Below are 24,683 nucleotides of genomic sequence, written 5' to 3' on the forward strand. Positions count from 1 at the left end.
GGCCGAGCCCTTCCTGCCCCGCCCCGCCCCGCCCGCCGCCGCCGCCGCCGCCCCCGCGCCTCGCGCCCGCGCGCGCCTCGTGCGGCCGCGCGGGGCTGGGGGGCGGTGCGGACCGCGCATGCGCGCGGGGCCCGGCGGGAGGGGGAGGGGGGGCGCGGCAGCCCGAGTCCTTCGGCGGCGGCGGCGGTAGGAGCAGCGGCGGTGGTGGCAGGGCCGGGGCCCGCTGAGGCGGCAGGGCGGGAGCCCGCGGGGCCGCGCTAGGGGAGGCGCGGGGCCGGCGGACGCCGCCGGGCGCTGCGGGAGCGGCGGCTGTTGCTGCCCAGGCGGGGGGGGGGCGCCTCCCCCCGCCCCCGCCGAGCGACCCTCGGCGCAGCCCGGCCGGAGCATCAGGCGGGGGCTGCCGGCGCGGCGGCCCCGCTGGGGCAGGAGGAGAAGCCGTCCCCGCTCCATGCGCGGCGCTCGCCCGCCTCGCTCTGCCCAGGGGACCCGCGGCCGCGGCCGGCAGCCGCCGCAGCAGCATGTGGAGCCCGACCGAGGAGGAGAAATACGGCGTGGGTAGGTGCTGCCGGCCCCCCGCGGCTCTGCGCAGCGGCCGGGCCCGGGGCCTGGGGGCCGCTCCGCGCTCCCCCCGGCCGCCGCTGCCGCTCCGCGGGGGCGGCTATGGTCGCTGCCGGCAGGTGGGCGGTGGGGGGCGGTGGGGCGGGCGGGCGCCGCCCCCGGGGCTGTGGGGGTGCCCGAGGCCGAGCTACCCGACCCCCCCCCCCCCCCGGCCGGCGGGGCCCTGCTGTGGGTCGCTCCCCCGAGTCTCCGCGGCGCGGCGGGAGCAGCAGCCCGGGGGGGGCGCCCGGCCCCGGCGGCCAAATCATCGGGGAACGGGCCCTGAGCCCTTAATCTCCTTACGGCGCGGCCCCCTTTCCCCCGTCTAATCTGTGGTTTGCGGTGATCTTGTTTGTGTGGAGTTTGGGGAGGGGGATCGGTTTTGGCGCCGTGTCATTAGGGGGCGTCGCTGCCGCACCTGTGCGGGGCCCGGGGGGCGGGGGGGCAGCGGGGTGCGGGGCGCTGCGTGGGGCGCCGCGTTGCGTTGCGGTCGCCCGCAGCCGGGTCCCGCCGGTGCCGGTTTCGCCGTTGGCCGTCGGTCGGTGTTGGTGCCGCCCGGAGCCGTTCGCTGACCCGAGGCACTAGCTGCGCTGCCCTTGCTGGGTCTGGGGGTTTCGTGTACCCTCGTCTCGGGCGGTAGCAGGGTCGCGGTGTCTAACAAAACGGAAGGGAGACCCGGACTTTCTTTTACTTGCGCTTTTGCTTAATTTTTTTTAAACTGTTGATTTTTATAACAAAAGTAGGTAGCGTCTGCCCTGATTAGGCACCTAAATGCTTTTGTAGTTTTCGATTGCTTATATTGATTTTTAACTTTCACAGTGTGTAGAGATGATCAATTTCTGCAAATATTTTTAAAAAATATAAACAAACTTGCTATAAAGATCTGTTAACCTGTACTGTTAGTGAATTTTGATGGTTGACTTGTGAGCAATTAAAAGCCTAATGCTGCTAATACCTACAACACGCTTTGAGCACATAGTCGACAACAAAATATGTTGGTACTTTTTGTTGATTTTTCCATCTTGTGCAACAAATATTCTGCTGGGTATGTTCTGCATACCTTCCTAATGAATAGAAGAAATAAAGGGGAGTTCACTTTTGTTTAAAAAAAAAAAACTCAAATATGGTTTGTCAGATGAGAACCTGTAAGCGTAGGGCAGTGTGTGCAAGTGGCATAAAGTAGCCCAGGACAGCCCTTGCAATGCTGTTGCTGTCTTGGTCAGTCACTGGGTATATCAAGTTAACCCGCTTTGTTAACCTCAGCTGGACTTTCAGGGAATACAAAGTACCCAGACTTGCACATACCCCTACCCTTGGTGGAAGACCACCTCTGTTGCCCTAGTGCTAAACTTGCCACTGCAATGGCTGAAAGGTGCTTTTTTAAAAAAAAAATTACTCATTTTTCAAGTCTTGTTTGTTTTCCTCTCTTCCTTTTACATAGTCATTTTTATTTGCCATGTTGCAGGGTTTGATATTCAGAGTTTTGTTTGTGTCTGGCCCATGTTCTTGAATAAGAAAATATGCGTGTATGCTACCTGAATCAAAAAGTAGGTGAACTAATTTTTTCTTTTACTCAGATGTATAATCTCTATTTGGGTTGTAAACAAGTCTAAAAGAGGCATCCAGCCAGAAGAGAGAGTAGTGAATGAAGTGTTATTTCAGTAAATATTCTGTAGTCTTAAGAATAATTCTGTGATGTTGATTTTTCATTTTCATGTAGGTAGGTCTGAGATACTGGCTAAATCTTAAGAATTTTGGTGATCTTTAGGCAAGTTTTTTTAATTTTTTTTTTTTTATTCTTGGGTAGCTTTAATTACTTTTCCTGTAATTGAAATTGGTTGATAATCCTCCAGAGAGGGAGAATAGCTGAAAAATGCTGCTTGTGCCTGGAGTTTAGTTACTATAAGTGGGGAAAGGAGTACAGGTTTTGCAAAAGTGGATCTGTCATTGTTTGCTGGAGTGGTCAATTTTGTGCATTTTGGAGAAACTAATCTATAGAAGGTGTAAACCTAAGGTTTTACTGTTAGAAGGTGCACTAGCAAAAAAAGAGAGTGGGCAGGAGGTGATTTACACCACCACCCCCACCCCCCCCACCCCCAATGTAATTCCTGATTTCACAAATAAAGTAATATATGCAAAAATAATTTTCTGGTCATGAGTTGCTGGTATAAGCTTATGCCTTGGGCTTCAGTAGTTTGTTTTTATTTTGACCACTGTCTATCAAAAAAAAGCCTTGTGTGTTTTCTCTGTGCTCTTGTTAAACCATGAAAAGTTTTTGATTTGACTTTGGATTAAGGCTATAGACTTTATGTCCCTGTTGATGTAAGTGGGGTGGGAAAAAAATCCGGTTATTTCTGCAACTGGAATACCACAAAGAGCTTTCTCATGAAATAGAAAGGTGTGTCTGGGCATCCAGGCCCTGTACATACCTGTTTGTGTGTATCAAGGAGAGTGAAAGTATCCTATGAAGTAGTTAATCCTGATGCTGTTCTTTGTTGAAAGTAAATTGTGATCTGTGTCGTTTTCTTATCTAGGTAGTTGGCTCAGAGATGATGATTTATAGAATCTGTTCCTTCAGAAAGACACCATGTTCCCTCTCCCAGCACGTGGGTATAGAAGGGCTTTTGTATTCTGCACTGGCTTGCAAAGAATTCAAGACAAAGACATTTCTTACATGCTTGCTGGAGCCCTTTTACAGCTACACAGGCTCCTGACTGCAAGATAACATGTTAAATTTGCTGATGCGACTGTCAGGGGCTTTTTGGCGGTTCTGAAGTGCTCTTTGCTTGTCTAGACGCAACTAAAAGGAAGCTTTCAGTGCTTGCAGTTGTAGGATGCTATGGTATTGCCCAATTCTCATACGAGCCATTGCATACTTCTGCAACAAAGATATTAAAAGATTGCTCAGGATGTTTCTAAATAAATAAGTTAAACATTCTCCTGACAACGCTGAAGTTCTTCCTTGGTTGTATTTCTCAGCTACTATAGCAACTACCTGGTAGCTGTAGCTCCTTTCTGTTCTATTTAGAAATACCTATTTTCAGTGGCTCTAATCCCAACTGTGCTTTTAAAACTGTAGACTTGCTGCTGAAAGGCAAACAGTTCTTCCACAGATGCTTAAGGTGACCAGTTATGAAAACAGTTAGTGAGATTTCTAAACTGATTATCAAAGATAACTAGCTCTCTAGCCCTCTAGTGTTCTAATATTTCTAAAGCAGCCTCTGTTTCTAAGAAAATATTTATTAAAGTGATCTGATTAGTTACATTATCCTTCTAAAGCAAGTATTAAATTATAATGAATTAAAAGGAAAAGCTAAGCAGAGAGAACTCTTTAGTAAATAACTGTTAATTAAAATTTGGCAGATGGATGAGAGCTGGTTATGTATTTCATTAGGCTGTCAGTTTCTGCTGCTTTATTTTTGTGCAAGGAGCACGTTTAGGTAGTTCTCAAGAAAGTTTTTGGTGGTGTTTTGTAGTTTTTTAATGTAGTTAGTCCTGTACTTTGAACGGCTGACCAAGTTAAATATGTATTAAATCATGGAGAAGAAGGAAGACCTGCCTGCATAAACAGCACCTGTTCTTAGTTTATTCAAAGAATTAGTGTTAAAATCTGCTGTTTCATTTCAAATGAATTTTTAATCTTTTTTTTTCACCACTTAATTGGTAATGATGAAAAATAAATCTGTAAGCACAAATACATATAAATAATACTTCCCTTGCTCCTACTAAGAAAGGATGGAACATCATAATGTCCTAGTTGCAGTTCTGTACTGCAGCTTCTGCTTTTTGGTCAGTATCTTGATATTTTTTTGTATTCTCCTCACCAGTAAACCTTGGCTTACACAAATATCCCAATTTGTGTGTTTGGAAAAACAGGACTGCAGAACTTACAAAAAGTCTGCCTTCCCATACCAAGTTCCTTGGCACGCTGCTCTGTTCTACCTGTTTATGTGTTTATGTAGAAGGCAGCTGGGGGATGGAGTGCCTTGGGCTGACCGCTGTTGCGGTTTCTCTGTTTCACCGAAGCAGCTTGTTACAGGTTTCAAATGAAAAGTTTTGGAGAGCTAGAAGAGAAGGTCCCTCCCCCAGATTAGGAGAAAGTCCATCTTCGGTGACCTGGGAAGCAATATCAGTCATTGCAGCTGGGTTCTGTGTTACGGGATGTCTGTGATACTTAATTTTCTTTTGTGCCTTATTGGCAGAAACTGTAGCTGTCTGGTGGCAGGAGGGGGGTGACTGGGGATGTTCTTCAGTGATCTGTCTTGGAGCCAAAGTGCTGGGGAGGGATGTACTTCTGAACCTTCTGCGTGGTGGTGGTAATACCTGGGGACTTGCTCATTAGGAAAACTAGATGGTCTGTGGATTGGAGTGATTTTTAGTTCCATTCAATATTTTGCCCCTACAGGCCTTTTTTTGCCCTTAGGGCTTAAGAACGAAGAAAGGAATTTGTCAGTCTGGGGTCATAAAGGAAATGTCTATGTGTTATTTGTCTGAATGAGAAATGAATCATACCTCGCAATGTCTCTGGGAAAGATCAACTCCCAAGACGCACCCAACTGGAAACATTCAGTATAGATAGGAAAGTTTAGTGAGGTGTCATTTTAATGTAGTGGGGATTTTTAGTTTCATCTAGTATAAATCTGTATTTCTGCTGTTGCTGATATCGTTTGGAGACTAAATACACTGTTTTGTGGGAAGGTATTAAGGTATTTTGGCTCATTTATCCTAGAAAAGACTAGCCAAAAGACATTGTGGTTACTCTTGTCTGCGGAGCTGGGTGAGAATTAATCTGTAAGATATTACTAGTTTGAGATCATCTCAATCCCACTTGTCCACAAATGCATTTACAGTAGGAATTAGCCAAAACATTTATAAATACGGGAAGAATGAAGTTGAGAAACAGTTTTTCAAATTGCTTGCAAAGGCAAGGAATCAAATGCGTATGTGTAGCAGTTTATTGTGTGGTTTGTATGGGAATGTAGGTGTGATCTTGGAGTGAGAGGTGATGATAGTATTGTAATACGGGGTTTAACTTTCCATGCTTTGATGCTTTTGAGAGCAAATTTCTCCATTTATTCATAGTTATACTGTATTATGTATTCAGTTAAGACCTTCAGGACTTCAGCTGCTTGCGAGTAGGGTGGGGGCAGAGGTGATTCCTCTCTGACCTTATCCGCAGTGCAGAATGGATTTTATATTCAGACTGATTTCCTGAAGGTGGAAATCTTCAAGTGTCAGGCTTTGTGTCCTCTCCTAACAATACCTCTCATCCAGTAATGAGAGACATTTGATGATGAGAGTTGGCAGTCTCAGGCATACACTTCCTATGGATTTAATGAAAATTGGTGGCTGGGTGGGGAAGAAGGAACTCTAGTACTAGAATTCCTGTGGATGCAGTACAGATAAGCAGCTCCTGACTCGCTGAAAAGAATAGAAAATAAAGTTCTATTGAGATTCTTCCAAACTTTTTTGTTTGGTGGCTGGAGAACGTGAAGGGGAAGTTGTTAATGTGAGCATGGGAGTGAACTGAGGGTACTTTGTAGACAGGGGTGGGGACGGCGAAAAATTAACTTTCGTGGAACCATTGGTGAAGTAGAGGGAACGTGAATGTGAAATATCCATTGGTGGGAAACTACACTTGTCATATTTATTCAAGAAACAAGTTATCTTGCATTCTTTTTTTAATGCAGCAGGTACCAATTACAATTAGTAACAGGGTATATGACAAAATACCTTGAATGCTCCTTGCTCTTGGAAAATTTAGGTGATTCTTTAGTGTTTCTTACAAATAACAGTATGTGCTTTGGGTATAAATTGTCAAGCGTGTAGGACAGGAAGGGAGAATCTTCAGAGTGAAATTAGTGAGGAAAATTTAAAGTAGTTTCTCTTTTGAACAATTTAAGGCATAGGAAGTTGGTGTGTGAGTATGGAGTGACAGTGCAGGTTGTGGTTTGCAGTTGTAAGGAGGAGGAAGAGGAAAGCTGCTATTGCTGTTAATCCTTCTGAAGGTAGCGTTGTTGGTTTGCAGTCAATGGCATAGCTCAGCAGGACATGAACCTCACTAACTTGCAGAGCCTTTCTTTCCAGAAAGAAATTTTGTACTTAAAAAGTCAGACTCCCGATGATAAACATCAGGGAAACACGTAAGAACCATTACCAGAACTTGTGGTGTAGAAAATTCTGTACCACATATTTGGTGGCATTTAAAAGCCCACAAAAAGGGGATAATTGGGAAGAGTTCTTTGTCTTCATATGCACAGTGACACTGTAGATAGGAATAATTGTTTAACATATTAATCAGAAAAGCTTTTGGAAGTTGGTTATTACATGGAAGAACTGTAAATGCCTGATGATCTCCAACAACTGGTGTTACTGGTGGCCATACATGTTTCATAGATTGGTTCTTTTGAGAAATGGAAGCTTTTTTCAGACATGGATGTGAAAACACTAACCAAAGAATAGAAAGTCTTTGGAAGATCATTCAGCTGTTTAAGAGCCTGGTGCAACTTTTCCTCCTGTTTCAGAGAATTTTTTGTTAACTTGTGTAGTGAATTAAGTTTATTGGGATCTCCTCTCAGCTGTGGTGTTCAGAGGGAAGCGGCTAAAGGAAGCATACAGCAGGATCTTGGTTCAAAAGCAATTGCAATTGACAGCAGCTTTCCACTGGTTGCTTTTAAGTCATGAGTCAGCCTTAATATCACTACATTTTATTCTTTGTTCCATTTCAAAATCTGTGTGCTCAGTAAACCTCAAGGCAAAGAGGTTAAATACCTTCCTTAAGTGACTGATGTTAAAATCAAACCTCCATTCAGTTTTTGTGTCTAAATGAACTTTATAATCTCTTCTGAGATCCTGAAAGCATCTCTTAAGGTCTTCTTAGCTATAATTCCTTCCTTTTAGATGTATTTTAGTGTTTAACTAACAAGTGTTTAGTCAAAACTTATTGAAGGTGTTAGGAAGAGTGGTGACTGTGGGTTTGAGCATGCACTTTCCAGTATAGCTGTGAGGTGATTTCTTCTTACAAGGGTAAGGCTTCCCTCTTGTTCCACTTTAGCGTCTGACTACGGTTTCTTGAGTCTTTCTGGGTATTCAGCCTTAAGAAAAGCTTATGGCCAGTGGTGCCAGCTAACTCTTGGTGACCAAACCCGGGTCATTCTGCTTTAAAGAGGCAAGCCGATACCAGTCACTTCTGACACAAAAATAAAGATTTGTCTACATGCTGCAATACAAGGAAGCTTATGCGCTAAACACTTTTGGTGCTGACAGTAGGTGGGGTGGTGCATTATTTTCTTTATTTTGAATACAAGCCTGTGCACTGTGCAGCATGCTAGAGCATGGTTGGGTGTGCTTTGGCGGGTGGCTCACTGTTCTAGAAATCTCTTGTTTCTGTGTGTTTGAGCAGCAGGGGCCTCTCTCTTCCCTCTAGATGTGTTTGGGCATGTGGTGTTTATGCCATCCCTTCCTACACCTGCCCTTTCGGTCTTCCCATCTTGATCAGTGTGTCGAAGAAACCCAGAACTGTAAACAGAAGCCAGCTGAAAGTAATATATAACTTTTTTACGGGCCTGTTTGGGTATTGGGTTGCATATGGTCCTTTGTGCTGCTGGGCTCTGTGGCCCACCCGGAGCAGCTGTAAAGGCAGCGGAAAGCCTTTCACAGGAGAGTATCACAGTGTTCGATAGTCCCTGCGGGGAGCGATGCGTATGCTCCAGTAACTGGCTCTGCACCTGGGAGGATGGGAGGAGGTATTTCTATTCCATCCATCTCTTCCTTTGTAGAGAAAAATGCCAGGAGGTGCCGGTGTAAAGTTGTCCACTTTACCTGGGCACGTGCTCATATTTATCTAAGTTTTATATATATATATATATATTTGGCTGTATTATATACCTGGACAGAGAGTGTAGGTGCAAGTGAGAAAGTGTCAGCTAGTGTGGGATAAATAATCCAGAAATATATGAATTATTGTAAAAAGAAGGCTATTGAAAACTGTAGTTTGAACTTTAGTGTCTCTGTGGGTTTTCCATCTCCCCCAAAGCTCATGAGCTGAACGATTGGCAACTCGATTTTTGGTAGACCAAAGAGGTAATGGTCTTAGTTTCACTGCACTGAGCGAAGCAGGATCAGCGTGTTTGTGAGATGATCTTGCCCTCGTACCTGCCATCATGTACCACACGGGACGGCGCTGCCTGCACGCCTGCCTGTGACGGGTGACCCGCCTGCGTGCCTCGGCTTGCGTTGAAGGTGACACTGGCCGGCTGCTGCCTCGCAGTGGCTTGTTGGTGTGGGCAGAGCTGGCCCGTGGCACAGGTCGGGCCTGTGGGCTGGTGTGGCAGCTCGGCATCCGCCGGAACATGTGTGCTGCTGGCACTGCCGCCTCGGCACCGTCGCACACCAGCGTCTGCAGCCATCCTGCCTTGGTGCTGGGCTGCAGCCTGCCGGGGTGCACCGACCTGATCGGAGTTACAGACAAAGTCTGTGTGTGTTGGAGTTTTGGATTTTGTTGTGGTGGGTTTGTGTGTGTGTGAGTGTTTTTCGTTTGTTTTTCCCCCTATAAGTGTTTGGTTATCTCTGTGGTTCAAGGCTTTTACACCAAGGAAGATTGCTTTTGAAGGATTGGTCTTGCAGAAAATGCTTCTCTTTTTGTCTGTGGGCAAGTGGAGGTAGAAAATAGGGGTTTCTCTCTAACTTCTTTCACTGCAGCAAGACCCGGAGCTGCAACTTCTGATCTTGCTGGTTTTTTCCAATTCTGGAGTGACTATTTCAGATTGCTGGCAAAAGACAGTATGCTTTTAATGGGGGAAAAAAAAAAAATCAGCCTGGATGGAGGATGCAATAAGAAAAAGAGGATTTTCCCCAATGTGTCAGATGTACACTGTTTTATGCTTTCAAAACATTTGCTTAAGTTGAGATTAGAAGATGTAAAAATTCTTTAGGTCTTACAGGGGAAAAAAAGTGTCAGGCAAATATTTAATATTTTGGTATTTTAGCAGCAAATAGTTTACCAAAAAAGTCAGAGTTCTTGTGTGTGGGTTGAAAGGTTTCTTAGCAGTCTTGTAGGCTGCCTTCAGACATCCACAAAAAGTTGTTGTGTGGCAGCTGATTGGCTAAAATACAGAGTTTTCAGCTAAGATGTAGGAGCCGGTATACTGATAAATACAGCTCTGTAAGCCTGCCCTGTTCTTCCCTTCCTCCTCCTCACAGGGAGCGTGCAAACTGACCGTAAATGCCAGGGTAACTTCAGCGTGTTGTCACTTAGCAGTTAGATGGGAGGACTAAAGGTCTTAACCATAGCCAGTATGAAATGGGGCAGGTTGTAGAACGCTGTTGGGTGGCACCTGTGTGTTTGCAGTGACTGGGTCAGTGGTGGGCTGCGTGCCTGTACCCCGGTGTGTTGGGGGAAGGGATCATTCCCCCCGACGGGTGGGCTCTGGGGGCTGCGTCTGGGGCGCTGTGTCTCCCAGTGCCCAGGGTGAGGGTAGGAGGTGGTGAGGGGGCTGGAGCATGCGGTATCGGGGAGGTTTTGTGAGATCTAGGGTGGCGCAACCTGTAGAAGAGGAGGATAAGAAGGGGTCTCGTTTGCGGTTAACTACTTTTTACAGAGTTAAGGGGAAGATGGAGCCAGATGCTTTCCAGAGTTGTGGCGTGGATGGACGGGCAGTGGTGGCAGATGACGGTGCAGGGGGACACTGATTTCCCCAGGGCATGTGGTGCAGCACAGGAGCAGGTCACCTGGAGAGGTGCCGCAGCTCTGTCCCCAGAATACTCGGCACCGGACTGCTTCTGACCTCATTTCCCAGCGATCAGCAGTGAAGCGTGGCTGCTCGTGGGTCATGTCTGGGGTCTGTGGAACACAGCAGTGCGGGACGGCTCCGTGCTCCCTCTGCAAAGCGTGGCTTGCTCAGTGTTTTTCTCCTCTTCCAAGGTTAGGTATTGGAAAGAGGGGAAAAGGGTTTCAGAAACTGAAACAGCCTTTGTCGCTGCTTAAAAGGAAGCTGCTGCATTTACTTCCCATATAATGGGGATGATGTATGGGTGAGGGACTTCTGTGCTGCCAGCAGAAGTTGAATGAACTGATAGCTGACGGAATAGATGTACAGGAGGGGGATGAGTAACTAGGAGAGATGCCTGCAAAGCTGGGAGCTCAAAATCAGTTCCTTAATATAGCTGAGGCAGTGGACAGTGCTGTGGACTTCTGGTCTGCTCCTTCAAGTCTACCTCTTGCCACCAGGATGTGCAAAAATATTTTAAACAGCTCATGATTTTTGAGCCTAATCTCTATTTTTATCTTAGAGGGTAGGGGAAGGATGCTAGCAGTAATTCACTTTGCTAGTGAATGATCACCTTTCTTCTCAGGCATCTGTTTCTTTTTTTTGCATGAATATTTTCGTAGCGCTGGTATGACTCAGTGGAAGGAGGCGGTGTTGCTAGGCAGCAGTTGGAGCGCTGTGCAGATACCATGTGATGGCAGTAAGCTGCCTTGTGATAACCCACTGGTGGCTGTTCCTGGCTGAGGGTCCGTGCCGCACAAAGCAAGAAGCATCTCTGACAGGAGCAGATGCTGCCTAGCAACTGCCACTGCTCCCCAGCCAGCCCAAATACCTTCGCTCCGGCGCGGTGTAATTCTGGTAACAGGCAAAACCCGAAGTGTAGCAGGTTGCTTTCAGTTTTGAAGGATATTTTTGTTCTTCAAGGTTTTGTGTGAAAATTCATGAGGACCATTAAATAAGGTCAAAAAATTCTTTAGCCCTCTTCTAAATCCTGTCTTTTGTTTAAGCCCTACTCTTCGATTGTAATGTTAGGATGGCTTTTAATCAGCTTTTGATAATCTTTTGGGTTTTTTTGCGTGTGTGTGTATTACTTTAGTGCCTGGCAATTCCAGTCGGATTAGAGCCCTGTTCAGTGTCATGTGTGCTAGCATACTCTGCAAGAAATGCCCCTCTCTGCAAAAATCTTGTGTTTTATTTGGGTAGTTTGTTGTTTGTTTTTTTTAGAGTGTAATTGGATGTGTTCTCTCCCTCCTACCTAAATTCTTCATACTGTCCATCTTGCTTTAACAGCAGAATGTTTTAGAAGTACTGGTCCTGGCTTTTGTTCCCCATTCTCTTTGCAAACGTACTTGCTGAGTGTGGCCTGAACTTGCAAATAAATTTGCATGTCTCAGATTCAACTCTGATAAATAATTGAAACCCTCACCACAATTAATCATTTAAATACTTGGAAGGTATATTGTGAAGATGAAAACATTCTTCTAGGTATTTGTGGAATAAAATTAAAATGTTTTCATTTTAATTTCCTTGTGATTCTGTTCCCTTGTCAAATATCATCAGAGTCTTAACTGTGCAATCTATGAAGCTGCCAGGTTTAATCAAGCGGTTCTACAAAAATTTAATCATTTTGGCCTTTAATTTTGTAATAAAAATGTGAATGTTTTTGTTCCGTCAGAAACTATTTTTTTGGTCTTTTAAATTATTAAACCCATGACTTTCTGTTTGCAAGAACTACTCCTTTTTGCTAGAAAAAGGTTTGTAGTTCTGAGAGGAGCTCAGAATGGGAGGCACATGATGGCTTGGAAAGTATTAATTCTTTGCTGCCTGTAGGCGTGATTGTGCAATGCAGTTGCCTCACGAAAAGGTAAAGCTAAATCTTGACCCTTAGCTGTCTTTTCTTCTGTGTGGTAACTTGTGTCAGTGTTGGTTTTTTTCTTGCACAGTCATACTGCTGTGGCTTAGGGGCTTTTCCCTGTCTGCCGTATGTAAATACGAAGAATTAACATCTGTCACCCTTGGAAAATAAATTATTAAGAAAAGGTAGCTTGGAAGATTCTACAACTAAATACTGTGGAGTGGAAGAATAGAAACGGAATCTTTGCTCTTCTTATTTTAATAAAATTCTCAGAGGGCATTTGATGCAGGATCTGAACAACTAAAAATGCTTTCTTACATGACGTATAAGTGAAGCGTGGAGTTCTGTGGCGATGTGGATGTTAGAAGATGATGTGGTTAAACATTTGGGTGGCTCTGTAGAAGAAAATGTACAAAAAAAGCTATTAAATACATACATAAAATTAATACTAATAAAAATTTCTACTTCAGGAAGTCCCAATCCATAGATGGCTGAAGCTGGGGAAAGCTACATCCTCACCCTATTCTAATACTCTTCCTTCACCTCCTTGTTTTAGCCTCTGTTAGGGAAAAGGTGCTGGATTTAGAGCCATCTTTGGTCTCGCCTTCTACAGTGACTCTTTAAGTTATGTTACATGGAGCCTTTATTATCATCTGGGTATTGCAGGGAAGAAAATAAAGTTCATCTTATTCAGCTGTTAAAACTAGCTTACAGTGTTTGATGCTAGACACTTTTAATGGACAGTTTAATATGAAAAGCATTTTAAGGAAAGGTATACCCTCATTGTAATGCTGATTTATCCATCTGAAGTAATCATGTTGTATTCTTTATGATTGATTTTGATTAACCTTTGACTCACAGATTGACTTATATTCCATGTCAGCTATTAATAGTGATAACTAGCAGTAGTTGGATACAAAATCCTTTATCTAGACTGTGAAATTTAAGAGTTTGTTACATGTGTTTACCCAAAGTAAACCAAATTCTTAGCAGATGTCAGTTTAAGATACGGTTATGTGTTACAAAGCATAAATTACACCATCAGAAAACTTCATAACCTTAATATTTGCAGCACAGAACACAATTGAGTGGCTGCTCGGTGCGATTATAAATTGGTAAGGTATGGAGCTAAGTAGTTTGGTTGTAGAGCAACACAACTGCAGCTATGCTTCTCTTATGTGTTATCCTTCCCATTCCTTCTGAAATTAGTTTGGTTAAAGATATACTTAGGGCACAATCAATGCATAACCTGAATAACTGCAAATTGAGTATAGCACAAAGTATTCATAAAAATTAAGTGGCATACTTTAACCTGGACCAGTTGTTCTGCAGATGTCATTTAAAAAATACTGTAAGTCACCAGAATTTTAATAAGACAGATAATAATAATAGAGTTGAGAACTGGAAAAAACTGTCACAAAGGCCAAGAAGATTTGTCTTTTGAAGCCATGAGTAAACAGTTATGTTGCAAGTTTGCAAAATTATGATTGTTGCAGTGGCAGGAGTTAAAGAACTCTTTTGGGTTTTTTTGTCATATTGTGCAACTAAAAAAGTAAAACAAAACAAAAGCATGTTCACAGCTGATAATATGAAATACTGTGGGTTTTTCCCCCCAAAGTTAACCCATAGAGTTCATTAAATCTTGACTTCACCAATGTCTTGGAATAAAACACATTTTTTTCTTCTTCTTTAGCATATTGCATCTGTTTCAGCAGCAATGATTAGCGAAACATAATTTAGAGTTGTAGAAGGAAAAGGGTGCACTGTAGACATTGAAACCTCTTGAACTGATTTTGTTTCTCAGCCTGCGTTTAAATTAATACTTCCAATATTGATTGATAAGTCTTGGAGGGTGGGGAGGGAAGGGGTAGGGGAAGGTCTCTGTTCCTTTATCAAAATGAACAAATTACTTATCATGGGGTGAGCTGATACTCTCTATTGTAAATAAAATGTTATACGATGTCAAAATATTTTTGTAGGCTTTACTACAACGTGTAGAAACAGGATGGAAAAAATAGTATATGAGGAGTTATATATCTATGCCAGTTAATTGTGCTGCAAAGTGGTTTTATGTGTATGCTAAGAAACAATGATATTTCGGGGGAATTAGCAGCTAGATGCTGCATGATCTTTATGTGGGTGTATTGTGCTGGACAGCACTCTGACATTTCCCTGTGCTTGTTTTGGGTTTTCCCATGCTCATGTAAAAAGAGTGACATATTTGTATTACTATGTTTATCATGTAATTGACATTTGAGAAGAAAAATGATCTGTGGAAACACTGCAACCCAGGTGGGACTGGGTGGGGCAGTTGGGACATAGGAAATTGTGTTAGAAGGAATTAAAAAAGGAAGGTATATTTTAAATTCTACCACAGCAAAAATGAAAGCAGCTCGGTTATTTAGCTGGGCAGCAGAAGGTAGTAATGACACACATGAAATCTAATCTAGCAGTTCCCTAACTGTGAATTGTATTCTCTTTTTGCCGTAAGTGTTCAGGTGAGGTCGCAAATCAATAGGCAGCAACAAGCTATCACTTTGGGACAACAGAAGCTCAGGCTGTGATTCCATAATAACAGTGTGTGAGAGATCATAGCAGTCCAGCCACATACCCATCTCATTCAGTGTCCTGCCCCTGGTAGGTGTAGCTGGTGTTTACGGTACAGTAGCACAGCAAGGTAAGCGTAGGTGATGCTTTCCCAAGGCTTAAGTGCTTTCTGGGTCTGGGACTTGCTGAGCCTAAGGTGGTATGCATCCATTAATTTGCTTTATTTGTTTTTGAACGCGACTGACTGATTTTTATGTTATTTTTAATCACCCACAGCATCTCGTGAGGAGTGTCACAGTTCATGCACTGTGTGGGAAAGTACTTGATTAAATAAAGTCCTGAGCTGTTTCGTTTGACACAGCTCTGCTTTTTGTACTGGAAGGGATGATTAGCAACTGTTCCCTTTTCAACCTCTCAATTATGCTTTCTGCACCCCTTTCAGCCATCAGTCTTACTAGTAGAGGAGTCCTGTCTTGGTTAATAATTAATCATATAAAACCCCTTATGCAGTCCTTGGTATCTCTCATCTCTCCTCTTTCTATCTTTTCCTATGCTGCTCTGTCCTTTTTGATGAAGAACACATTTTTGCAAAGGGGAAAGGGGAAAACTGGCACATGGGATTCACTGTGAATTTGATACGCTGCTGTAGATAATTGTGTCTTCCTTTTTTCCCCCAACGTAGCGTTCTGGCATGATGTGGTGGTGGTGTGGGGAGGTGGTGGCTGAGCACTGGGCCTATGACAAATGCTCAGAACAACATTCTGGGGTTTCACTCAGCCTGGTAACAGCAAGGGGAGAGACCAGCGTTTTGCGTGTGAGATGAGGATTGTCATCCCTCATGAAACACCATGTAGATGAACTAAATGGTGTACATCTGCCAGTTCTATTTGCAGTACTTAAGTCCATCTGCAACTGCTTATTACCCTGATATAGCTTGAGTGGCTTCACAAACTTTGTCACTTTTCTAAATGATCAGCTTTTCTGGATCATTTAGAAATACTTTAAACAGAAAAGGCTCTGACAGAGATCTCTTCAGAGCTTGCTGGTCAATCTGTCTTCACTAAGAAAACTGGCTACTACTTCTATTCCATCTCTCTTGGCTAGTTATTTATCTGTGCAAGTGCCTTCTCACTTCATCACAGCTCAGTTTCTGCACGAGCTTTTGACAGGGGCTGTTTGGGAACATATGCTGTAAAACCTACTGAATTGTATCAACTGGATCATCTTTGTCCCCATGGCAAGTGGCTCTGTTGGGTACCCAGCACCTGAGGACCCAGCGAGCTGTGCACGGAGGTGCTGGCTCTTTCTTACAGTGCCATGTTTACCTGTGTATCCTTACTCTTTTGAAGCAGTTTCTGCTGGCAACGTGAAGTGCAGCTGCTTATGCTGTGTCAAGGCATGTCCATAGGTGAGGAAAACACTTCTGAATCTGTCCTGTCCTGTATCTTCAGCTTTCCAAACTGTTGTTCTCATTCCATATGCTCTTATATGTTATACCCCCCCAGTTCCTTCATACTGCCTGCTACAGCTTGAGAGTAACTGCCTATGTGAATTCGTTCGTGCCTTTCTCATTAATGAACTAGAGGTGCAGAGGGAGGGTTTACTTTGCCGTGGCCCTCTTTGATGCAGTTCAAGTATGACAGCTAACTGTCACTTGGAGATAATTTCTGGAAGTGGCGCGTGGTGCTTTCTTGGGGCATTCTTCTTTGGCAGAACGCTGGGTTTAACTGCCGGCTGAAATCATGTTTCATGGGGGCGACCTGTGACCCCCTTATAAACCTGAGTGATGGCAAGGGGGATTAATGTCTGAAAACAGATGTTAAGTATTTCAGCAGTCTGTCCTGGAATCCAAGACGAATCATTCAGGTCTATTAATTGGTGGGTAGAAGCTTTGCTGTATGCCCATTTTGATGTTACTTCTGTGTTCTGGTGATAGAGGAGATGACTTCTGTAAGAAATGATGAAGACTTGTTGATTGATGGGCAGTTTGGAGATGATCTTATGCTGTAGAGAATTTCACTGTGGGAAGGATAAAGGCAGTTACTGGAGTCATCTCTAACTTATTTTCTCCAGAATGGTTAAATTATTCCGTATTTCTCGTACACATTTGTGTTCATATTTTTCAAATAGTACTGCTAAGAAGAACTGTGTACCTAAAAGTGACTTCATAAATAAGATTGTGTTGTATAATGCATTTCTAGCTTAACAAATGTATGATCCATAACTTTGGAAGTAACCTTTGGAATAGCATGTCAGACTATAAAATAGTCTCAGACTTCTGGGATTCTGTCATAAACAGTAGCCATTCTTTCTCATTTTGGAGATGATGTGTCCTCTGTCCTCATTAAATAGTTTTAACAAGGCATGATGTGGTGTATTGGGTCCGTTTATTTGGGTTCTTTAATTTTTCCTGACTTTCATCTAGTGTGGTTGCAAAGGCAACTACTCTTGAGATTTGGCTTCTGTTATTTTGGAAGTATCTATATTGCTATTCACATGCCCTATTGATGATTAAAATTGTCAAACAGAAGAGACTTACATAATTTATTGATGACTACAAATTTATCAATGAAGGAATGGTATTTCATGCTGCTGCATTAAAAATGAGGAACATGAGGCAGTGTGTGTGTGTCTTTGTATGAGAACTTATTTTCCAATTGAGAATGATCATCCAGATTCTATCTTCAGCTGATGGGATCAGTTCATATTTGTTCTGTGATTTTTGTTTATGCTTTTTTGACTGGAAAGAAGAGAGCTTTTGCTATCTTTATTAATAGAGTACTCTGAATTCTAAAGAACTGCTTACATATTCATGCAGTAGAGTCCTTATATCAGATTTTCTTTGTGTGACCAGTAGAATCCTTTCATAAGTGGACAGTTTGCATCTATAAAGTAACAGATTTGTTAGAATAACATAATGTATTCAGGCTTACAGGAAGTAAAAGTCATTATTCTTGGCCATATTTATAAATGTATCAGCAACTGGAAAAAAAAGTACTCTATTTTCATGATAGCTTTCCTTTAGCTTTCATTCCAAGCGTACTTTTTATTGTTACATAATAGAGAGGTATTTGATGACCAAAGAACTAATATTTGCATCAAATCCAGTTTCTTTCCTGATGGCATCCTTTATTCCGTAGTTCTCATATGGTACATAATTGTTACAGGGAGCCAGCTGTTTGCCCATTCAAACCCTCTGATGCAGTGCTAGCATGCTGTAACGCTTCTTCAGGTGAAGTGTTAGTTGTTGGACTCGCGTGAGTGAGGCCAGTCAGTCGTTAATCTCGCTACAATTCCTACGCTTCTGTCTACAAAACAACTTTTTGTCTACAACCACTAATACTCATGTGTCCCACAACTGGTGTCTCTGTGTCATGATAACCTTGATATGTTCAGAGACGTGGAAAATGGTCTGGAAATTTGATTTAATATTATGTATGTGGTGTTTTTTTTAAAAAAAAAAACACAACAGTGTGTCTAGGATTACTCTCATAAATGAATATCTTGCTACTGTATTAACATTTATCTGTTTTTCAGTGTTTTCAATAGTAGTTCTTCACCCCGGATTTTTAAAATCCTGTGGGTTTGAGACATACTTGAATTTTCTAGTGTTTTTGTTGGTCTGAATTGGAAGGTCATGTTATTTCAATATAGGACTATTTTGCAAAACAACTTGAAAATAAAAGGTGTTTGTACCTTCTTGTTCTGGTAAAATTGCCTAATTAGGAAAACAAAAAATTCTTTATTTAAAGGATAGTGCTATCTAAAGTCGTGCAGGGGCCGAGAGAAGCCCCTAGAGGTTTGGCTGGCCTGCCAGCGCGGTGCTTGGCAGTTGTCCGTGTGCCTGCACTTTGGGAGAAGCATCGAGTGGTTTTTCTTTGGTTGAAATTCGTGTTTGTTTTCTTCATGGGTGAAGAAAGAATCCAGAATGCTGACAAGCTTGGTGTTTTTCTTGCATTATGTTGTCTGTGTTACTGCAGTCTGGAGCCAATTGTTACGTTTCTCCTGTCTCTGATGTAAACAAGAATGTAAAACCTCACTTAACTAGTGACTTCTGCTGGGCCCTACCAACTGAGAACAGTTTAGGTTTGTTGGTGGAGTCCCTAATTTTTTTCCTCTTTAATTAAACACTCTGAGTCTCACTGTGGAAGACAAACATTTGATGCGGTTTGATTCTCTTCAGGTTCTCCCTCAGACCGGTCTCATCCGTGTGGGTGTTCGCCTGGCATATGTAGTTTGTTCTTTCTTGCCCTTTCCCTGTATGAAATCAGTGTATACAGTTGAAACCGTGTTTTATTTTGGTAGGAGTTTTTTTCTATGCTTTTCTCATTATTTCTGGGAAACTAAAGGTTCAAGGAACGTACTTTGTGGTAGATGGTGCAGGTGGCAGTCCTACTTTCCAGGGCATCCTTCCCCTGGACTTCAGACTTTCTGGTTAACTCCTTTAAGTTCTGCACAGGGAGGCTTTAGTCGACATAAAAAGCTATTCAGGGAGGAGCTGAAATGGAGCTCCACCACACGGGAACATCTCAGCCGTAGCCGGAGTGTTTACATTTACAGGGGAGCGTTTGCTGAAATGGGAAGAAAGGCCAGTGCCCACTGGAGATCACTACCTTGGCTTGGGGAGCTCCCCTTGGGGTGCTGTAGTGTGTAGGTGGTGTGTAGGTATACTCTGTGTCTGAGCACGTATTGGCTTAAAGTACTTGAATGATTCAATTAAATCAGTGCCCGAGTGAGTTCTTAAATGCTGATGAGCAGGCATCATGGGACTGGGGGGAGAGGGACCTTTGTTGCGATTCATCCTTTATTTTGACATGTCATATTTCAGGTAACTCCCCATGTCTATGTTCCTATTACACTTTGATAGATATGCTTATCATTACACACCTTGATAATTCTTTAAAATTTGTTTTTAAAATTGAGTTTCATTTAGTAATTTTTTTGTTGTATTGTTATTTTCCCTGGTTAATGAAAAATAAAGATACCTAGAAAAATATTTGAGGTATGTCATGTGAGTTAGTGCTTGTGAAAAATACAGGTTCTATATATCTACTTAAATATAATGCATGGTAATACAGTATTTTTGCAGTGTATTAATTGCACGGATGGTACTTGAAATAGTGGCAGCTTGGAAGGCAGTAACTTCTGCAGCTGGCGTCCTGTTACGGGATCTGCGGTCTCGACTGCCTTGTTCCATGGATGGGTTGTGTAGTAGAGCAAGAACTGCGACAAAGCAATCTTTGTATGTAATACGAATCAGAGGTTGGTGATTACAAGCCTCGCTTAATTCAAAAACTCTTTTGAAAAGCCTTGCTTTTATGTTGCTGCTGAGCTTAATTTCTGATAAGGGCAGAATTAAAGACATCTGATGAGGAAAAGTTGGCTGACAGGTTTTCTGGGCAGCTATGTCATAGCTATTTTTATGTGAGGAGCGAGCTTTAAGCGCTATACTTAGAAGAAAAATTCACACAAAGATTCAACCCTCATGTGTGTCTCTCTCTTTTTTCCCCACCCTCTAGTGATATGCAGCTTCCGAGGAGCTGTACCGCAAGGCTTGGTCCTGGAACTAGGTGAAACTGTTCAGATCCTAGAGAAATGTGAAGGTAAGTGTGGTGTCCAAGAAGGAGACCCCGTTTCTGTATAAGAATATACAAATATCTTAACCTAGCAGATTTTAATAAGTTGTTTGGAAATCATGATGCATCAAATCAAAGCATTGAATAAAACCTAATCTGACCCACTTTCTGTAGGAAGGGCTGAGTGCTGTTGGCACTAATCCAGTCTGATAGGGGGTCAGTGTGTTTAAGTTAACCATCTGTCCAGAAAATCTTGAACCCTGACCTGATTGTTGTATTGTAATTGGGTCTTACAGTGAATTTATTCCATCGTGTAAAGCATGTAATAGTATCTTTTTTACTATATTTTCTCAGTTACTGTTACGTGTTTCAATTAAGTATATCAGTGTTTATTATTTAGGAACATCTGAATGCATGAAAAATATTACTTATAAAATAGATTAGCAAATCAGTTGGGAGCAATGCTGGGAAAAATGTAAAGAATATGGGTGTAGGGGGGATTACATTGCATGTATCTTCATGTGTGTTTTTGTACCTAAAGGAAAATGCCATTGTAAATGTTACAGCTCTAGCTCTTTCTTATGTGGCTGGAGATGGCTGTGTGTGAATAGATTGAATGTCCTAATCCTCCCCTTTATTCACGTGAACAGTGTGATTGCAGTTGTTGTATTTAAAAGGAGAATTATTTTTATCCTAATGTTGAAGCAAGTGATGTAAAACATGCCTATTGAGAAGCAGGTTGACAAGATACATTGTAAGAACGTGTTTCACTATAGTCTGAGGTAGAATAATGTAGCCTTAATCCTGAAGTGTTAAAACAAATTCAGAACCCAGATCCACAAATCTGAATTCCAAATTAACATTCCACAGAGTTTTAGGTTTGTCTTTGTGTTTGTTCAGTTTACATTCATTTTTCATCTCCAGTGTTAATGCTGCTATGCAAACCTTCTGCGTGCTTGTCAGAAGACTGCTTTTCTTCTTTCTGGCTGAGAGCTGTTTTTTGCTCTTGATGCTTTTTCTTATACTTGGGTGTTTTGTTTGTTTACCTGCTGACTTAACTCCGTAAGAAAGTGACCTCCTGCATGCTTATTTTTCTAGGATAGTAGCAGCTTCTTCACCTACACCTGAAAATTTTTTCCATTGAATGAGACTTTTGCAGTGCTGTAGTGTTACTTGGTCCATAAGGATGCATGCTGTAAACAGTTAAACCTGCAGGTGATAATGGTTTTAAAAAACCCACATGTGGTGTAAGAGGCTAAGCTTTACTCAAGCACTGAGTGTGGATTATAGTCATTCTACCAGGTCTTGTGAATTAGTACCTGGTGTAAGCTCAGAAAAAATTTACTACTTTGCATAGGCTAGTGTAACTCCAGGGTGTAACGGACAGCAGTCATGGTGTTTTCAAACTGTTTTTGATAATCATGGGAACTTTCAAAACTCCTGGAAATAAAAAACACAGTCTCAAAGGAGAAGTTGCTTGCAGAGACTGCCAGTAGTTTTGAGGATGATTCCTCAAAGACAATTCATGCCAGTCTTCAAATTGCTGGGAAAGGAGGCCCCACACAAAGTGTTTTCCTGGGTGAAAGGAGGTGTTTGTACAGAGGAGGTTTTTTGTTTTGTGAGGGTTTGGGGTTTTTTTTAAGCCCTCTATCCTGTCTTTCTGATTGGGATGCCTTTACCATACACTTTACATATATAAAAGGTTACATTGATTTTGGTAATAACATCTGGAAATCCACAGTGTGCAACTCGCTGAATATTCAGATGGTCTGTGCTGCAGCTCTTTGCATGTGTGAATTATGTAAAAAAGCATACTAAATGTGCAAAGTAGGTTCCTAAAAAAGTAGTCTTCGTTGAAGCATTCTTGTCTAACTGGCCGTTTAACACAGTCCTTGGATTACCTTGGAAATTTAGGATAAAACATACCTCATTTTCTACTTCTGCATTATTTGCTGGGGATTTGTTTGACCAGACAAACTGGATAAATTAATGTTAACCCGTTCAAAGAAGGGTCAGGACTGTGGGAGTCAACAGAAGATTTATTGCTCTTTCAGCTTTGCTTCTTAGAATAGTTTGTGCATAATTCTCTACAGCAGGGACTGTGCTGTCTGGGTTAAAAGGATTCACATAACACAAACCTTCTAGTGATGTGAAGAGTGATTTCTGGAGACTTGCTGAAGAATTCAAGGCTGATGAAAATTCAAATACTAGCTATGCTTCTGAATGTGCTCATTTTTAATCATAATTTACTGAATAACTGATATTATTACAAAAAAACACTTGGTCTTTTGTAGTGACTGGTGTAAAAAGCAGTCACTTTTATTTAGAGCGATTGAATTAGAGTAGGGTATTTTCTACATCAAGTTCTCGGGTACTTCTACAGCTCATTTTTATTTATATTTTCAGAGTAAAGGAACATATATATATATATATACACACACAGATGTATATGTACACATTTTTGTCTTTTTAATGCTAATAAGCACGAATACCAATTAATAACACATTTTTTAAAAGTCTTTTTTATTGTGGTTGTCTATGCATTTTGTTTTAAATAAAATGCAATGAAATAGTTGTCTTTATTACTATGGATCTTGTTTATGTGCTTGAAATTGGAACTTCTGAATTTCAGTCAGTTTGTGTGCCTGCCACTCTGCCTGCTTCCATACCAGGCTACAAATGTCTAAACCACTGTTTTCTGACTGTTTAAACCTGACAAACACTACCCCCCCCCCCGCCCCCCCCCGTTCAGTCTGACAAGGTTCAAGCCCATGGGCTAAGTGTCTGCCTTTCTTCTAAGTTACCAAAAGCTCCATCCATGTTTTCATCAAATGTGCTGTCTCTGAAGCATGTGATGTTACTAGGGTGGTTTTATACTTACTGCTTGTACAAAAGGCCCTGAGATCCCTGACTGGTCGCACTCAAAGATTAGAAATATTCTTCAAGATGCCAGTTGTACGTATGCTTGGCTTTCACAGCTTTCCTTTCTCTTTGTTCCCCTCTCTGAGCCCTTCCACTTAAAATCTTGTCGCTGAGAGAGAATTGAAACAGCAAGCAGTGCTCTCTGCTTTGCATGCCATGCATTGAGGAGGTGAAAGGGTATGGCTATAGTATGCCACCTGTAAATGCTGAGAGAATTTTCTTTTGTCAAGTGACAAGGCATGAGCATACTCATAGTTTGAAATACACACATGGACTGTGTGTTCTAAAGAACACCCTATTTTTCAAGTCATACGTCTGTTGTCCTGCCACTGCTGGTAGCTGTAACTAGTGGCATTCAGAGTAAATTCAAAATGTCTGTTTTACCCATTTATTTTAATCGCTAGGGAGCAGTTTTCTTTAGATTACAAAAGCTACAACTTCAGTGTGTTTAATTATTACCTTGAGATTCTTATATATTCACTGAAGAAAAGAAACCTTACCGATATCTGAAGCACCAGTTGAAAGAATATTGTCTTACCCACGCACGTTAGCGACAGTGTTCTTAAGCCTTGCATATAATATAGTTAAAGTTTCCCTCTGTTATTCCAGCAGTGACAGCGTGGTCGAATGAAAGCTTTCCAGTATTTGGGACACTTAAGCAGCAGATATACTCGCAATTAGGGATTTTTTCTTAATTTTTTGAAGAATTCAGTGTGCTTGAACAGTGATATCTTTGCCCTACAGATGAGTGAGGAATCACACCTCAGAGTGTCACTGCGGTGGGAGCCGTGCAGGTTTCCTTCCACCTGGAGCCAGGAGCTGACTCTCTCCCCGTAATGTGGGTTTACCCTGAGAAAGATGTCTCCAGTGAGACAGCCCTTTTCCTCTTTGCTTTTTTCCCTTTTCATCCCTTTTCCTCCTTGCCTTTTGTGGAGTGTGCCAGTGAAACTGGAGCCTCTTGGACCGACACAGCTGCTGCGGAAGGTCTTGCCTGGCTATTGAAACTGGTCTTTTGGAGCACAGGAGCGGCTTCTTGATGGTCCTCTATTTGGCTAAAGCCAAGATAAAACACATTCTATCTCTTCTGCTTTTGTTGTGGCAACACTGACTGCATTATTAGCATATTCCTGTGGCTCTGCTGGCAGGAGCCGGCTCCCTGACATGGTGTTGGCAGGCTGGCTTGGGTATTCATCTGCTGCTTGTCCTGTCCTGGCACTGCTCAGAGCATCAAGCCCAGAACAGAGTGGTCTTGGCATTGACTTGTTTCGGCATCAAGAAGCTTTTGCTAAGCACTATTGCTGCCCCTCTCCTGGGTCACTTTGAGCACTTTAGCTCTGCGCAGCAGCTTATATGCAGATTAAAAGGCAAAAGCAATTGCTTATTGGCTAGATATGCAAAAGATAGCTTTCCTCCACATCC

The 24,683-nt window shown here is 42.4% G+C and overlaps 1 protein-coding gene across 13 annotated transcripts in view; it reads left to right on the forward strand.

The window, feature by feature from the left end:
• The first annotated feature begins 231 nt into the window (after positions 1–231).
• DOCK3 (dedicator of cytokinesis 3) overlaps positions 232–24,683 on the forward strand; it is a 228,530-nt gene continuing 204,078 nt past the window's right edge. For 12 of the 13 annotated variants that reach the window (XM_080387447.1, XM_080387457.1, XM_080387453.1 and 9 more), the window contains exons 1-2: positions 388–555; positions 20,286–20,369. In XM_080387447.1, the coding sequence (XP_080243573.1) occupies positions 519–555; positions 20,286–20,369 (121 nt within the window). In that variant the 5' untranslated portion in view covers positions 388–518. Of the gene's footprint in view, positions 556–20,285; positions 20,370–24,683 lie in introns of all 13 variants that reach the window. The other variant, XM_080387450.1, reaches the window with a different exon arrangement.

The sequence above is a fragment of the Falco punctatus genome (genome assembly GCF_963210335.1).
Source record: "Falco punctatus genome assembly, chromosome: 4".
NCBI classification, from domain to species: Eukaryota; Metazoa; Chordata; class Aves; order Falconiformes; family Falconidae; genus Falco; species Falco punctatus.